This window comes from Cyanistes caeruleus, chromosome 30 (assembly GCF_971803275.1).
Source record: "Cyanistes caeruleus chromosome 30, bCyaCae1.hap1.1, whole genome shotgun sequence".
NCBI classification, from domain to species: Eukaryota; Metazoa; Chordata; class Aves; order Passeriformes; family Paridae; genus Cyanistes; species Cyanistes caeruleus.
Window position 1 is genome coordinate 3,502,417 of NC_141730.1, and position 17,125 is coordinate 3,519,541.

A 17,125-nucleotide genomic window follows, 5' to 3' on the forward strand; every position below is an offset into this window, starting at 1 on the left:
CCCAAAATCCTGCTTGGCCCTTACAGATCCCGAGGTTTTTTTCATCTTTCCGCACAAATCCCATGGCTCCCTGCCAGGCAATTCCACTTCTCCTGTGGCTGGGGAATAAAGGACAGCAGAGCCCCGCCAGGTGCCAGCACAGCCCTGGAGCCGCACCCCCGAATTCTGCGGATGCTTTTCCCAGTGATTCAAACCCAAATTCCACCCAGACCTCTGAGCATCCCTTACAGAGTCTCCACACGGAGATGCCTTTGGAACCCCGGGGGGCTCCGGGGAATTTTCCTGGTACTTAAAAAACGTCTCGGCCACAGAAATGCCAAATGGAGCAGTCCCACAGAACGGGAATCAAAGCGAAAATGCCAGAAAGGTGCTTGGCAAAGCCTGGAATTGTTTCTGTGTGAGGTCATCGCTGCTCCCGTGTCCTCATTCCAGACTTTCCACACATAAAAGGCTTTTCCTGGCCGTAGCCACTCACTCGGCCGAGGTGAATTAATCCATTGGGAGCGAATTAATCCATTTTAATCAGGGAATAAACATCCCACCATCCCATCCCCCCGTAGGGATCCCGGATTCGCATCTCCCGCTCACCCACAGGAGCAGCGCCCGCTGCCCCTCGCCCTCCTGGGGCCGCCCTGGGTTCCCTCCCCTTCCTCTGGGAGGGTTTTCTGTGGTTTTCCCACTGCCAGCAGGGTCTCCTTTCGGGCGCATCACTCAGCATCCCGGCATTCCAGGTATCCGCATCCCAGGATCCGTCTGACTAACGCCACTGGACTAATGGGATAATGGCCACTGCCTCTGCAGAGCTGGCCCGGCGCTAATTGCGGCTGATTAATCCGGCAGCGAGTGCCAGAAACAAAACACACACACACACGGCAGCGGCCTCAGTGCTCAGCTATTAATTCCCAGGACGTGTCTCATTCCCGGGAGAGCTCGGCCGCTTATAAAAGCTTCCAGCCGCAGCTCTGTGCTCAGGAACCCCGACTCCCTGCTCAGCCCGGCCGTTTCTGCTCGCAGGGTGAGTTGGATTCTCTCAGCCCTCTCAGATCCCTCCGTTTTTCCTTGGAAATAGCAAAAAAAAAAAAAAAGAAAAAGAAAAAAAAAAGGCGTCGGTGTTTTGTTTTCTTTTTCCCAGGCTGTTTATGCCCAAGGGCTTGGTCACTCTCAAAGGATTTGTGAGTCATGGGAGAAGCAGATCCTGAAGGAGCTGGGGGGGCTCAGCCTGGAGAAAAGGAGGCTCAGGGGGGATTTTGGGCTCTGCAGAATTCCCTGGCAGGAGGGGACAGCCGGGGGGATCGGGCTCTGCTCCCAGGGAACAGCGACAGGAGGAGAGGGAACGGCCACGGGAGGCTCGGGGTGGACACAGGAGGAATTTCCTCCTGGAAAGAGCGGCCCAGGGAGGTTTGGAGAGTCCCCACCCCTGGAGGTGTCCGAGGAATTCCTGGACGCGGCACTCCGGGCTGGGCGAAACCCTGATCCATCCCAGCTTGGGCTGGATGAGCCCGCAATTCTTTTCCACCCTCACTAACTGCCCGGTTCCGCCGTGTCTCCCCCAGGATGCTCCACCAGAAAGGCGGCACCGACCAGGACCCGTGCCAGCCCTCCTCGGGCCACCAGGGCTGGACACGGCCCAGCTCCACCAGCGCCACCCCCGAGAGCTGCCACCAGCCCGGCAGCCTCAGCCACGACACCGAGGGCTCCTGCCAGAGCCCACCCCAGGGCTGCCCGCCCCAGCCCGGCTGCTGCCCGGCCCCGCAGAGCTGCAAGCCCCGGCGGCGGGTGGAGGTGAGCCCGGTGCCCCCCGTGTGCCCCCCGCCCGTGAAAATCCACCGCCGGCCGCTGGAGCAGCACCGCCCGTGCCCGCCCTGCCCGGAGCCCCGTTCCTGCGGGAAGCCTCGCCGGAGAGTGGAGCAGAGTCCCGAGCGCGATGAGGAGCCCCCGGTGGTCCTGCAGCCCCTGCCGCTGCAGCATCGCTGCCCCCGACCCCTGCCCAGCTGCTCCCGACCCCTGCCCAGCTGCCCCCGACCCCTGCCCAGCTGCCCCCGACCCCTGCCCTGCTGCCCCCGGCCCGTCCAGCGCTGCTGCCCGGCCGCTGTCCCCCTGCCACCGCATCCCGGCCACCAGCAGCAGCAGAAGCAGCTCACTCTGGTGCCGCTCTGCGTGAAGAACTGAGCCCGGGACCCCTCCCCAGCTCCTGCCGGTGCTGCCTGGGTTCGCCCCCGGGCCCAAAGGATGCTCCCAGCTCCGCTCCGGGCTCCTTGCTGCTCTTTGCACACCGGATTTGGGGTGCCCTGCTCGGCCCCAGCACCGACACTTTAAATTCCCGGGTTTTGGTTTTCCCTGGGGAGCAGCGGAGGGGTGTTCCCCCTCCCGAGGGGCACCCGGGTTTGCCTTCTGCGCTTTCAAGGCTGTTTGAAAGCAGCTCCAGGACTTCTCGAGGGGAAAAGGAACCACTGTGACGGCGGGAGCATCACGGACTCCCCCAGTTTTACCCCCTCCCCGCCTATCCGAGAATAAAGTTGGAAAATACTGAGCAACCCCTTGGTTCCTCTCTTTCTTGCCCCCACAAGCATCACAAGGAGAAGCTGCTGAAAGCCATTAAAACTCCGGCGAGGGAACACGTTTAAATTGAATTTAATTTCATTTAAATCAGAATCGGGGCTCACACAGGAGGGTTCCAGCCCGGTTTCCCCACGGCGGGATGGGCAGATCCAGGCACCAACATCTGCTCTGTGACCGTGCCAGCACCTTCATCCCCTGGATGGAAGCACGGGGCATCCTGATTTAAATGTTAATTATGATAATGAGCGCGCGAGGCGTGGCCGTGCGTGCCGGGGATGCCTTTTCTCTCCTGCAGGAAGGAGCAGGCCAGGCTCTGGCAGGCGCACGGGTGAGCTGTTCCTTCTCCTCACTTCGCCAGAAAAGCCTCCCGCAAAAGTGCATTAAAATAAATCATTTAATTTCTTTGTGTTGCCTCAGCGCGGCCCGGCCGTGTCCTCACACAACCCACAGGGAGGACCGGGAAGGGGAAAAAAGGAAATCCATCCTCGTTTTCTTCACCACAACAATTTATTTTTCGGTCTAATTCTAGCCAAATTAAAAAAAACACTTACCTGTGAAATTTACCTTAGGAAAACCCTTTTTTTTTATTATTAGGGATTTTCTTCCCAGCCTTTTCCCAGTTCCTGGCGCGGTGACTCAGAGCCCACAGACCAAGGGCCATCTCAGCCCTCACTTCCAGGCCAGACCTGGTCCAGTTTATGTTCCAAGCTTCTTTTCCAGCCCCTGCATCCCAGTCACCCCATCCCAGCCACAGGACTGCTCCTTCAGCAGTTCCAGCCCCTCTTGCCCCAGCTCGGTGCCGCCTGAGGGTTTTCCAAGTCCATCCCATTATCCAGGGTTTTAATGAAGGTGTTAAACAGCACCAGAATCAGCCACTCCGTCACCCCCACCTGGTTCATCCGCCCAGTTTAACCCCAAAAATCAGGAGCTGGGGCAGCTCCATCGTCACACTCGGAGCCATGGAATCGGGGAATGGTCTGGGTTGGGAGGGACCTCAAAAAAACATCTTGGGGATGAGGTGAGGGGCAAGCCTGGAAATGGAGAAGAAACAGAACCATGGGTTGGTTGGGGTTGGAAAGGACCTTAGGGATCATCTCACTCCAACCCCCACGTTCAGGGACGCCTTCCACCATCCCATCCCTGTCCAACCTGGCCTTGGACACTTCCGGGAATGCGGCAGCCAGGAGTTCCCTGGAAAAGCTGTGTCATGTCCTCCTCTCCCCCTCATGCCCAGACCCAACCCCTCCACCACCCAAACCAAGGGGCACAATTGGCTTTCGGTGACTCTGAGCTGGCTCTTCCCATCACCTGCTCGTGCTTCACCTGGAAACGCTGCTCGGGCAGCAGGAGGGGAGGGTCAGAGCGGTGCCATCACCGCTCCTGACTCACAGGTCACCCGTCAGTGTCCTGCTCCCCTGGAGAGGGTGAATAACTCCTTTATGACCTGTCTCACACAGCCAAAGTGTGGCTCAGGCCATGTCAGTCTTTTATGTGCCCCGCTGGGGACCGATGTTGTAATTAAAAGATGCTTATCAGAAATCGTGAGTCAAGCAGAACATGCCAGGCACTGGGAACAGCATCCAAATGGAGGAGATGTTTTGCCCATAAATAATTTAATCCTCGTTCCTGCTGCGTGTTTCACGTGCAGGGGAACACTCGGAGCTCTATAAAAGCCCTCGGCCCCTTTGGCCTCTCACATTCTGCTCCCCCGGGCGGCGCCTGCCTTCGCTGGAGAACTGGTGAGACTCAGCTGGATGAGGGGATTTGGGAGGTCACACTGGGACCTTCACACCACGCTCTGCCCCAGAGCCACGGGAGAAGCTCTGGAGGGAGCTGGGGGTGGGATTTACAGCGGTGCCACCCCTTGTGGTGACGCCTTGGGGTTGGTTTTGTTCCTGGAGGTGAAAAAAAATGGGAAGGGAAGGAGAGAGAGAGGGTTTGGATGCAATTCAGATGTAATCTGACCAGAGTTGGGCAACCACAAGGATTTCCTCCAGACCCAGGCTCTCAGGATGAACCCCTCACGGTTTTATGGGAAATCAAACGGAATCGGGGGAGATGCCAACACCAACCCATCTCTTTCCCAGGTTTTTTTCCACCCCCCACAGCCCCAACATGATTTACTCCTCGGGAAGAGAATCCTACTTCAACCTGAACTCCACCTGGTACGACCCCTCGGGATCCTGGCTGGACACGCGGCGCACGCCCTTCCGCTACGGCTACGCCAACTGCTGCTCCTCGGGCTGCCACGGCGAGGGCGCCGAGGGCATGAGGGGCCACGACTACCGCCACTACGGCTACCGCCAGCCCCGCTGCTCCGAGCGCTGCCAGGGCTACTCCAGCTCCTCGGGCTCTTGCCACGGAGGGGGCTCCGGCTGCGTCAGGAGGCCCACGTACAGCTACGGGGCATCGGGAGGGTGCCAGGGCTACGGGAGGTCCGTGTGCTCCGAGAGGTGCCAGGGCTCCTCGGGCTCGTGCCACGGAGGGGGCTCGGGCTGTGTCAGGAGGCCCACGTACAGCTCCGGGGGCTCGGGGGGCTGCCAGGGCTACGGGAGGTCCGTGTGCTCTGAGAGGTGCCACGGGGCAGGGGCCCAGGGTGGGAAACCGTGCTGTGGGAAACCCGTGCAGAGCATCCCGGTGCAGAGCTGTCCCCGTCCCTGTCCCCCTCCGGTGCAGAGCATCCCGGTGCAGAGCTGTCCCTGTCCCTGTCCCCCTCCGGTGCAGAGCATCCCGGTGCAGAGCTGTCCCCCACCCTGTCCCCCACCAGTGCAGATCTGTCCCCGTCCCTGTCCCCCTCCTGTCCAGCAGACCTGCGTGCCCGTCTCCAAGGGCATCCCCAGCCAGCAGCACAAGCAAATCTGCAAAGTGCCAGCCCGGAAAATCAAATAAAGGACCGAGGGCTCGGTGAGGAGCGAGGGGAAACAAGGGGAGCTTGTCCCGCCTGTCCCCGCGCTGTCACCCGTCCCTGCTCTGTCCCCTCCGCTTGTAACGCGCTCTGAAGCTGTGACCCGCTGACGCCGTGAAGTTTGGGGTGCTCCTCGCCTCATTTCACAGCAGACGCGGAGGCAATAAAAAAAATGCTGGCTCCAAGCCCCCTCGCACCCCTGTTTTTTTCTCCTCTTCATCCATCCGAGCGGTTTCTGGTCCTTCTGGTGGCCAAAGCTGGGTTTGCAGCGGCCCCGTCTGCCCTCGCAAGGAGGCTCGGGGTTGGTTCCACCTGGTGGTTCCTCGTTCCCACTCCAGGCGATTTCCTGGCTGGAAAAGTAACAGTTTTCATCACGGAGTGTTTGTGCAAGAGGGTAATTAAATATTAATAGGGTTGTGTAAGGAAAAATCCACATTTCGTCAGAGAGGGAAGAAGCAGAGGGTCTGTGTGTGAGCACGAGGAAATGGGTACGGCTGGATTTGCACCATAAACCTCCCCAAAAAAATGTCCTGGTGGAAAAAAAGGCAGGGAGAGGATTTGGGAATGGCTCTAAGAGGGTGAAAGGCCCCAAATTCCTGTTGGGGTCTGGTGGGGTGGGGAGAGGAATCCCCTGGGAGGATCTGTGGGGCAAAGCAGGGATCTGGAGCCGCTGTGAGTCACAGCTCCGCATCCTCGGAGGCTCCTGGCACCTCACCTCACCCAGGTGAGGGCCTCCACCCGCCCCTGGCGCCAGGATGTGGCTCACGGCACAACCAGCCGCTTCCCAGGGCTGCTGGGGGGGATTTCTCCTGCAGGATGAGGAGGAGAAGCAAAAGCAGGTGCGGGGTTGGGGTTTTAGGGGTGGACACCTGGGGGCTGCTGACGCTGCCCCAAGCCTCCCTGGCCAACCTCTGCAAAGGCAATTCCTTCACAAAACCAAGGAATTACCCCCAAAAAAAGCCATTTCCCACTCAGAACGGTGTCAGTGGACCCGGGGATGCCTCTCTGAGGAACGGGAGCTTTGTAGGGGACGCGGGCTCCGACTGTGGGGCCAGCACAGTCCTGTCCCGTACGTGGGCCCCGGTGCCCCCGGGCCCTGCTCAGGTGTTTGTCTCCATCGCCGAAGCGAACGATGGAACAGGTTTATCCCCATCCACGGAATCAGGGCTGTAATTAATCGTGAATAATGAGTTTCACAAGGATCTCCATTCTCCCAGCGTTTGTGAAATATCCCGAGTCGCGCTGGGATTTCCCCATCTATCGATTCCGGCGATTCCGCTCCAGTGGGGACCAAGGATTCTCCTGGAGTCTGTGTTTTATTTTACTTCAACCCAGGCTATTTGAAATATCACAGTGGCCTCTAGAGTCCTGCAGGGGATCAGGCCTGGAGCTCTCCACCAGCAAAAAGACATTTTTGTCCCCAAATCAGAGCGTTAAAGACGTAGATCCCGATGACCTCCCACTCCTTCCAGGACATTTTCTGCATCCTACGAGGCTTTAAATTCTTTCTATTTGGGTTGAAAGCCTTTCAATAAAGAAAGGCCTGGCTTGAAATATACCAACACTGCTTTTAGTGCTCCTCACTGACTTTATTCAGAATTTTTGGTGTTTCTTTGATGATACACCCTGTCCAAATATGTTTGTTTTTACTGCCCACCACCACGGCCTTTTTTGCTCCCTTTCCCTTTTATTTCTGGGTTTCCTTTACGACCCCACAATCCCACCTTCCCACCCCCTAAAACCTGTCCCTTCTCAGTTCGGGCACAAGGGACAAAACGCCACAAAGGGGACAAAATCCATCCCGAACGCTCCCCAGCCCCGCGCCCCGACCGGGCCAGGCGTGGTGGGCAATTAACATTTTTATGGAGTAACAAGAGGAATGTCAGGATATCGATCTGCTCCGTCAGTCAAAACAGCCGCACAAAAACTCCCAATTAGCCGAGTGCTCGGGGTGCTGAGCAATCAGGTCCCTCCAGTGGGGCCCCATCTCGTTTCCGGAGGAGAAGCCCAAGCCGGGCTTTAAAAGCCCGCGCTCGCCGTTTCTCCTCAGCGTCTCAGCTCCTCGGCATCTCCTCTCGAGCTCCTTCTGCTCCAGGTGAGTCCAGACCCATCAGACTTTTGCGCTTCTGATGCTCTCCAGGTTCTCCCCAGCCCTGAGCTCTTGGGTGCTTCTCTTCCACGTCCTGTCTCCATCTCAGTCCTTCTGCCGAGGAGACAAACGTAAAAATTTCTGGCTCAGGTGGCTGAGGACTCTGTGTGTCTTGTTCTGGAGTCTGTCCAGCTCTTTTAACTTCTCCTGGGTGCATGAGAGAAGGGCTCTCACCCAAAGAGGTGACAACCCTGCTCCCGTTGGAGACCTTGGCCTAGAAACCATGGAACCACACAATTATGAGGTCACGGAATGGTGCAGAGGGTTGGGACGGTTAGAAGGGACCTTAGCAACAGATCGCTGACATTCGGGACACCACACCAGCAGCTCAGGGTGCTCCAAGTCCCGTCCAGCACAGCCGTGGACACTTCCATCGTCCCTGCTCACTGCCTTGACTCACGGAGCAGTTTTCCCAGCAGGTCTCCAGCCATGTGCTCCCGCCAGGACAAGGACCAGTGCTACCAGCAGGAACGGCCCTGCTGCCAGGGGAGCAGCGGATCCGGCTGCCAGGGGAGCAGCGGCGGGTCCGGATGCCACAGGAGCAGCGGATCCGGGTGCCACAGGAGCAGTGGCGGATCCAGCTGCCATGGGAGCAGCGGATCCGGCTGCCATGGAAGCAGTGGCGGATCTGGATGCCACGGGAGCGGCGGATCCGGGTGTCACGGGAGCGGCGGATCCGGGTGCCACGGGAGCAGCGGCGGATCCGGGTGCCACGGGAGCGGCGGGGGACCCTGCCACGCCACATCGCAGGAGTGCCAGCAGCAAATCTACCAAGTATCCTCGAGGATGAAGTGATGGCGCCATCCGCTGCGGGTGATCCACGGGGATGTCCTGGATCCTGCGCCGCGTCCCGAAAGCTTTGCAAATTTCCCCGCAATTTCCCAGGAAAATGTGTCCCTCCCCTTCCTTCCCCTCCCCTGGCAAATCCTGTAACCTGTCCTGCTCTGTGGATGCTGAAATAAACTTTCTGCTCACGCTGGCACACTTGTGTGGGGATCAGTCTGTGACTACATTTGAGCCACCACAATCCATAATTTGGGAGAGGTTTTAAACAAAAAAAAAAAAAAAATGCTAAAGACAAAGAACCCCCATTTTTATTATTTTTTTTGCCATTTGGCCCCAAAACTCCGCCCTAGGGGGAGGTACCTCCAGCCAGCCTTTCTAGAAACGCTGTGCCCAGCCCTGCCAGAGCTCTGGGTCGTGCCAGGGGCGTTGCTCGATGCTTACACAAGGAGCTGCTACGTTTATTCTCAACTTGTAATTAAAACCAATTGGGTAATTTATTGCTCCGGTATTGCCATTCATGAAATGGATGTTACCGTGATAAGATTGTTCTTGAGTGCGTCAGGAGGATCAGAAATTTCTGGCATTGCTGAAAAGGGTGCAGGCAGCAGCTCACTCCCTGTTTTCGGAGCAGGGATGGCTCCGACTCTGGGATTTGCCTTGAGCCCCCCCATTTCCAAACCCGTTTTCCAGGCACATGAAGGTGGCCAACCACAAAACGTAGAGGTGCCCATTGTTAACAAATTGGAGCAATTAAAACACGAGGAGCTGAACTCGGGGAGATGCCAAGAGCCGAAAATTCCTCCCGGTCTTTTTTTTTTCCCAGAGGTCATTGACCACATTTCTGCTGAGGCCAGAACAAAACCCAATTAAGGAGCCAAACCCCGGCACAGTTTGCCCTGACGCTGTTCTAGATCTTGCCAGAAGTTTAGCAACACAAAAGAAGCTCCAGGTTGCTCACCTGGCTCCTTCACCTGCCCTGTCCTCCCACCTTTCCCAAAATCCTCCGTGTTCGGGTACCAGCAAATGCGGGTGGGTTTTGGATGGCAGGAACCGCTCAGCCTCCATCTCCCCGTGGTCACCATAAAACCTCAATAAAATCAAAACCAGGAGAGCTCGTGAGGAAGGGAAAGATTTTCCACCTGGTGTTTCCCATGCATTTTCACACCGACAAAACCACAGCAGCTCCCAGATGGGAAAATCCGGATTTCAGCCTTTATTTGCTTCCTGTTTGATGACTGAAATGTCTTCCATAAGCAGAAAGGGGCCAGGCAAGCTCCGTGGTCCTAAAGAATTCCCAGCCCACGCAGCAGAAAGGTACAGGGAGTATCCCAAATTATCGCCTCGCATGAGCTCTCCGTGTGCAGAACAGCACCGGGATTTACTGGCCAATTAGGAGCTAATTTGGGATCAGGAAAAATGCGAAATGAATGTTCCTGCAGCTCTGGAGAAAGTCCCGGGGGTCTGGCAGCACCGTGAGGGGCCGAGGGCTCCCGTGGGATTCCTCCTCCGGCAGCACCGGAGCGTGTCCCAGCACCTGGAATAAAACCCCAGGACGGCTGATCCGGAATTGTTCCAGGGCTGAGACTCAACCACGTAATTAAGCACCTTGCTAATTGTGGATCGCTACCCAGGGCAGGGTTTATTCCTTCCAAAAAAAAAAAAATAAATAAAAATTCCAGCTGCCTGTGGTCCTCCTGGCAGCGGCGGGAGGGAAACCTTGGAGTTTCCTCATGGCCCCAGCGTGTTTTCACCGAGGTGAGGAACGAGCCCATGGAAATGCAGGCAAACCCCAAAATCCCTGAGGTTGGAAAAGCTCTCCAAGGCCATCGAGCCCAAGCTGTGCCTGATCCCCACCTTGTCACCAGCCCAGAGCGTCATGGCCAGGCCGTCCTTGGACACCTCCAGGGATGGAGACTCCAAACCTGCCCGGTTTGAGGGCCTGACCAGCCAGGAAAAAATTCCTGATTCCAGCCTGAGCCTGCTGGCAGGGAGCTGTGCAGAGCCAGAGGTTCAGCTTGAGCCTCCTCTTCTCCAGGCTGAGCCCCTTCCCAGCTCCCTCAGGAATTCTCCAGCCCCTTCCCAGCTCCTCAGGAATTCTCCAGCCCCTTCCCAGCTCCCTCAGCAATTCTCCAGCCCCTTCCCAGCTCCTCAGGAATTCTCCAGCCCCTTCCCAGCTCCCTCAGGAATTCTCCAGCCCCTTCCCAGCTCCCTCAGGGATTCTCCAGCCCCTTCCCAGCTCCCTCAGGAATTCTCCAGCCCCTTCCCAGTTCCCTCAGGGATTCTCCAGCCCCTTCCCAGCTCCCTCAGGGATTCTCCAGCCCCTTCCCAGCTCCCTCAGGAATTCTCCAGCCCCTTCCCAGTTCCCTCAGGGATTCTCCAGCCCCTTCCCAGTTCCCTCAGGGATTCTCCAGCCCCTTCCCAGCTCCGTTCCCTTCCCTGGAGCCCCTCCTGCCACTGGACACGGCGCTGGACATTCCTCTCAGCAGCTCCCAGCACTGAGGGAATTCCTGCTAAAGAAGAGTTTCCTCCTTTCCCAAAGTTGTTTTTGGGCCCATCTCCGTTTTTAGGGGGCGTTGCAGGCCTGGAGAACCCCAGGGCGTTCTGGAGAGATGATTTAGGGGTGAGACATCATCTCCCCCCTGAACCCAAAGCACTCCCCGGGTGTGATCAACACCAAACCTGACCTGGGGAAACCGGGGCCGCCCACACGGCTCCCCCAGCCCAGCCCCGCGCGGGCAGAGCCGGCAATTAAACCTCCGTGGACAGGAAAGGCGACCTATGAGGAGAGGCAATCCCAGCGTGGATCAGGTGAGTCACCCCAGGAGCCCGGGGAATGGGGAGGCAAAAAAAAAAAAAAAATAAATAAAAAAAAGAAGAAGCCATCAGCGAATTAAATGAACGGGCAGAGCTGTGGGACAGGGAGGGGCTTCTTCTCCAGGTGGGGTGTGCAGAGAGGGTATAAAAGTGCTGCTGTCCCCAAAATCCTCATTGCCTCTCATCCCTTCCTCACCTCGTCCCTGCACCAGCAGCTCAGGTAAGAGCAGGGGGCTCCCAAAGCCTCTGGGGGGGGACGAGTTTGGACCCCCCGAGCCTGGAACGGGGCTGGGATTTGTCCTGGGGGTGGTGGGGAGCAGGGGCTGGGAGAGGAGGGAGCAGAGATGGGGACGTGGAGGGAGGGAGGAGGAGGATGGGGACAGTGGATGGGGACGTGGAGGGAGGGAGGAGGAGGAGGAGGAGGATGGGGACAGTGGATGGGGACGTGGAGGGAGGGAGGGAGGAGGAGGATGGGGACAGTGGATGGGGACGTGGAGGGAGGATCTGGAGGGGTTGGAGAGCCGGGCACGGCCTCGGCCAAAGGGACCAGGAGAAACGTGGGCTCCGGCTGAGGCTGGGGGAAGGAACAGCTGGATTCCTCCCGCCTGGAAGGGCAGGAGCAGGAAGGAAAAGCCAGCTCGTCTGTGCCCGCAGGTGGCCCGGCACAGCGCCATGTGCTCCCGCCAGGACAAGGACCAGTGCCACCGGCAGCAGCGGCAGAGCAGCGGTGGCTGTCACAGCTCCGGGGGTGGCTGCCACAGCTCCGGGGGTGGCGGCTGCCACAGCTCCGGTGGCAGCTCCGGGGGTGGCTGCCACAGCTCCGGGGGTGGCTGCCACAGCTCCGGGGGTGGCTGTCACAGCTCCGGTGGCAGCTCCGGGGGCTGTCACAGCTCCGGGGGTGGCTGTCACGGGAAGCCGCAGATGCAGGGCCAGCAGCAGCAGCAGCAGCAGGTGCCGCAGATGCCGCAGCAGAAGATGAAGTGACAGCTCCGGCAGCAAAGGGCGGGCGGGGAGCGGCTCCCTCCGGGCTCCCCGGAGCTGCCCAGCCCTGCCCGGTGCCCTCCGGGCCCGCCTGGTTCTTCCCCGCGGCCCCGCCAGCTGCCAAATAAAGTTTAGTCACATTCCCTAAATCCCTCCGGAGCGGCTGTTTCCTTCAACTCAGAACCACAGCGCCGAAGGGGTTAAGACCCCCTGAGGTCGCTGATTCCAAAGTTCTCATCCCTGTTTTCCGCTGCAAGGCTGGGGCTGGGTTAAGGCACAGCTTGTGCCGGAGCTGGAGAGCCCTTGGAATGCTCTGGTCACAGGAGATCATTCCTGGGATCATTCCTGGGATCATTCCTGGGATCATTCTTGGGATCATTCCTGGGATCATTCCTGGGATCATTCCTGGGATCATTCTTGGGATCATTCCTGGGATCATTCCTGGGATCATTCCTGGGGATCATTCCTGGGATCATTCCTGGGGGATCATTCCTGGGGATCATTCCTGGGGGATAATCCCAGGGGGATCCCGGTGTTGGAGAAAGCCCCAAAACCTCCCCCCCATCCCCCTGCGTGTCCTGCTGGACCCCCCCAGACCCCAAAACTTCTCCCTTTCCCAACCCTCTCCCAACCCTGGGAGCTTCCCCGAGCACCCCCTGCCTCGGGAGGCTCCTAAAATCCAGTTTTTATTGCTTTTTTGTGGTTTTGCCACCTTTCACGTGAGAAGGGGGGGAAATAAGCCGGGAGAAAAACGCCTTTGGGGTATTTCCAGTGCCGAAACCTCTCCGTGAACACCACGGCTGAGCCCCCTCAGCCGGGGCTGAAGCTGAGCCGCGATTTTGGTGCGTCCACCCCCGCAAAAAAAACCTGTGGGAATCCTCTCGACTCCAGAGGAGCTGGAGATGAGCTCCCAACAACTAACCCTTGATTTTTCCCCCCCCCCGAGGAATCGCCGCTCTGGGTTCATTAGCGCTGAGTCAATAATTACCCTGCTCATCCCAGCCCGATTGAGCAGGGATTTTATTTTATTTATTTTTTTTTTTTTCTCACTTTCTCCCCGTTTAATAACCGGGCTGAAGGGGTTGAGATTTCAGCCGTCGCTTTTTATGAGGGGAAAAAAAAAAAAAAATTAAAAAGAGATCAAATCTGTCCCAACCACCCCCCGAAGCCTTCAAAGCCGCGTTTTTAAAGCACCAGGGGACAGGGAGGATGCAGGGAGACGCCGCTGCAGCATCGGGAGCCGAGGAGACCTGGGATATTTTTGCCTCATGGAGGTAAATCGGTGGAGCTGGGCACGGTCTCGCTTCTCCCAGGATGTGCCTGGCCCGGAGGAGCTGGAAAAGCCTGGAAGGAGATCCCACCACTGCTGCCGCCCACGGATCCTGCGGAAAGCGGGGAAAAACCACGGGGGTTGGCCACGGGCACCCCGAAACCTGGCGGGAGTCGAGTCCCTCCCTCCAACCCCCTCTGCTTTGCACTGATCGCTGCCCAATTACTGCGCAAAATTAATTAGAGATGATTAAATCCCTTCCGGAGCTCAGCTCCTGCTCCATCCCACCCTGCCCAGCGGGCTGGGCTTCCTGGCGGGGACAGGGGGGTGGCTCTGTCCCCATCCCCAGGGGTGTCCCCAGCCCCGGAGGTGTCCCCATCCCCAGGGGTGTCCCCATCCCCAGGGGTGTCCCCAGCCCTGGAGGTGTCCCCATCCCCGGGGGTGTCCCCATCCCCAGGGGTGTCCCCATCCCCAGGGGTGTCCCCAACCCAGGAGGTGTCCCCAACCCAGGAGGTGTCCCCATCCCCAGGGGTGTCCCCATCCCCAAGGGTGTCCCCATCCCCAGGGGTGTCCCCATCCCCAGGGGTGTCCCCATCCCCGGGGGTGTTCCCAACCCAGGAAGTGTCCCCAACCCAGGAGGTGTCCCCATCCCCAGGGGTGTCCCCATCCCCAGGGGTGTCCCCATCCCCAGGGGTGTCCCCATCCCCGGGGGTGTCCCCAACCCTGGAGGTGTCCCCAGCCCCAGAGCTGTCCCTGGCTGTCCCCCACCTGCTCCCCCCGGTGCCAGGAGCATCCGGGAGCCCTCAGTACACGCAGGGCTTGCCAGGAGCCCTCTCCTTGTTCATGGGCTCGGTGTCGGGCTCCGAGGGCCGCGGGATGGATCTGTACTTGCTGCTCGGGGACCTCTGCGGGGACAGGAGCCCGTCAGCCCCTCCCGGGGCGGGGAAGAGCCGGGACCCCCCAGCCCCAGGAGCAGCCAGGGCTGGGGGATGCCCAAATCCCAGCGCCAGGGGTGCAGAGCCAAAGAAACAGAAAAAAAACCAACAAACAGAGGACAAACCCAGGGAAAACGGCAGGGCGGAGAGAGCCCAGCCCAGCCCTGGATGTGGGCTGGATGTTGCAGACCCCCTCCGACCCCGAAACACCCCCCAGCACCTTTCCCACCCTCTTTTCCCCCCTGTCACCTTGACAGGAGCGAATTCCTGCTGGATCAGCTTCTTGAACTCGCTCCTGCTGAAGGGCTCCGCTTTCCTGCCCTTCCTGGCGTTGCCCTGGGAGCTCTGCATCATGTCGGTGATGGCTTTGATGAGCTTGGACATCCTGGAGAGGAGCAGAACCTGAGCACACCGCCTCTGCCAGGGGCGGCAGGAAAACCCCCGCCTTCCCTTCCAGCATTCCCGAGCATCCCGCTCAGCCTTCCTGCGTCCCATTTCACCGCGGGTAAAAAAGAAGATTTCCTTCCCCGGCCTCTCTGAGGACTTTCACCTCGGTTCCCTTCGTTTCCCCACTTTCCCTGGTTAAATTAAAGGGGAGCTGCTCCCTGTAAGCATCCAGGCACTTGAGGGGTGAATGAATCACCTCCTGCAGGTGAGGAAAGCGCCTCCAACCTGCCCGGGAGCTGATCCCGTCCAGCCTGAGCCCTGCCGGGTAAAACCCGCTCCAAACCGAGCTCCGCGAACACAAAAAGCTCCCTCCAAACCCAAAAGCCAGCGGCGGAGACTCACCTGCAGCAGCCGGGGATGGGGACTGGTGGGGGCAGCGGCTCCTGGCAGGATCCCGGGAGTGGGAGGAGGACAGGATTCCTTCCGGTCAGTCCTGTTCTCTTCCCAGGGAGCCTCCCTCCTTATCCTGCTGCTCGGAGGATGTTTACCAGCACACCTGGAGAGGTGTATGTAGGTCAGGGCTCTGCGCCTCCTTGGATTGCCAGAAAAGCCAAACTGTGTTGAACATCCCCAAAATGTTGGGGTTTTTTTTTTCCCCCTCTCTGCAGCCCAAGGGGTTTGTGAGCTCGTGGGAAAGTTTGGGAAATGTCACAGAGCAGGGAAATTCCTGCGGGAATAAAAGAAAGGGGTTTAATCTTATTTTTAGGCTGTCCCAAATGTCCCAGACTGGACCAGCTCAGGGCAGGGCAGCAGAGCCGGCGTCAGGAGCCCTGAGCTGGCAGGGTGGGGACACCCGGGGACACCGAGGGGTCTCCCATGGGAGAGTCACTCCTTGCTCATCCCACGGCCGGCTCCAGGCTCTGATCCAGCCCCGATGGATCCAGGGACAGGATCAGGCTCTGATCCAGCCCCGGAGGATCCAGGGACAGGAACAGAATGTGATCCAGTCCCGGTGGATCCAGGGACAGGAACAGAATGTGATCCAGTCCCGGTGGATCCAGGGACAGGATCAGGCTCTGATCCAGCCCCGGTGGATCCAGGGACAGGATCAGGCTCTGATCCAGTCCCGGTGGATCCAGGGTCAGGATCAGGCTCTGATCCAGTCCCGGTGGATCCAGGGACAGGATCAGGCTCTGATCCAGCCCCGATGGATCCAGGGACAGGATCAGAATGTGATCCAGCCCCGGTGGATCCAGGGACAGGATCAGGCTCTGATCCAGCCCCGGTGGATCCAGGGACAGGAACAGAATGTGATCCAGTCCCGGTGGATCCAGGGACAGGATCAGGCTCTGATCCAGCCCCGATGGATCCAGGGACAGGATCAGGCTCTGATCCAGCCCCGGTGGATCCATGGCCGGCTCCAGGCTCTGATCCATCCCCAGGACTCCCCAAGTCGAGGATTTTGGGATATTTGAAAGCGGGTGCGTGGCCTCACAAGAACTGCGGGGCCCGATTCCGGCACAGAAATCCGATTTATTTCCGAGAGGAGCAGGGGGAATCCGAGGTCGGGGGTGGTCGCAGCGTCCTTGGGGACGCAGGCAGGACCTGGTGGCCTCTCGGAGTGTCGCCGCTCCACGATGTCGCGTCCCAGCAGGTGGCAGCAGGAGCCCGGGGCTCCCAATCCCGCAATCCTGGAAAAGGATGGCTGGGGATGAAAGCGTCCCGATGTGGATTTGGGGCTTGGGGAGGGGTCGCTCTCTGTCCCCTCCTGCCCAGCAGCCCCGGGGTGGCACAACAGGAGCCCCCCCAGCGCCGGCTGCAGCTCCAGGGTTGACAAATATCCGGTTACAGCAAGAGCCGAGCCGGCTCCTGCCTCCATCCCGGGGGGGTTTGTGCGGGGACAGAGGGGCTGAGCCCCCCGAAAGTCCTGATCTGCTGAAAATCCCTGTCCCCGAGGCTGTTCCCGAGCTCTCTCCGCTCCCCGGGGATGTGGGGGCTCCACAGAGACCCCAAAACGCTGCGGGATGGGGCTCCTGACCCGTTTTGGGGCTCCTGACCCGTTTTGGGGCTCCTTCCCCGTTTTGGGGCTCCTACCCCGTTTTGGGGCTCCTGCTCCGTTTTGGGGCTCCTTCCCCGTTTTGGGGCTCCTACCCCGTTTTGGGGCTCCTACCCCGTTTTGGGGTGCAGAGCTGAGGGGACGCTGCTCCTTTGGGCTGGCCGGGAGGAATTTGACATTTTGGGGTGTCAAAAGCGGCTCCGGAGGAAGCTGAAGCAAGCTGGGGGTGAAGCAAAGCTGTGTGAGCTGGGCAGGGGGGTTGGGGTCTTGCTTCAGCTCTGCT

At 59.1% G+C, this 17,125-nt stretch overlaps 2 protein-coding genes and 1 long non-coding RNA gene across 3 annotated transcripts; 2 read left to right on the forward strand and 1 right to left on the reverse strand.

Moving 5' to 3' along the window:
- Positions 1-1,509: 1,509 nt before the first annotated feature.
- Positions 1,510-2,531, forward strand: SPRR5 (small proline rich protein 5). Its single transcript, XM_086866149.1, has one exon. The coding sequence runs from the start codon at positions 1,555-1,557 to the stop codon at positions 2,167-2,169; it is 615 nt and encodes a 204-aa protein (XP_086722275.1). The 5' UTR covers positions 1,510-1,554; the 3' UTR covers positions 2,170-2,531.
- A 1,733-nt stretch (positions 2,532-4,264) lies between these two features.
- Positions 4,265-5,649, forward strand: LOC111939591 (uncharacterized). Its single transcript, XM_023941874.2, has 2 exons — positions 4,265-4,298; positions 4,647-5,649. The coding sequence occupies exon 2, from the start codon at positions 4,675-4,677 to the stop codon at positions 5,446-5,448; it is 774 nt and encodes a 257-aa protein (XP_023797642.2). The 5' UTR covers positions 4,265-4,298; positions 4,647-4,674; the 3' UTR covers positions 5,449-5,649.
- Positions 5,650-13,178: 7,529 nt separating this feature from the next.
- LOC147648864 (uncharacterized) lies at positions 13,179-15,275 on the reverse strand. The gene is made up of 4 exons (XR_015279860.1): positions 15,189-15,275; positions 14,649-14,784; positions 14,233-14,369; positions 13,179-13,576 (listed from the first exon to the last, which is right to left on the reverse strand). It is a non-coding gene; the product is annotated as an uncharacterized LOC147648864 (long non-coding RNA).
- Between the last annotated feature and the right edge of the window lie 1,850 nt (positions 15,276-17,125).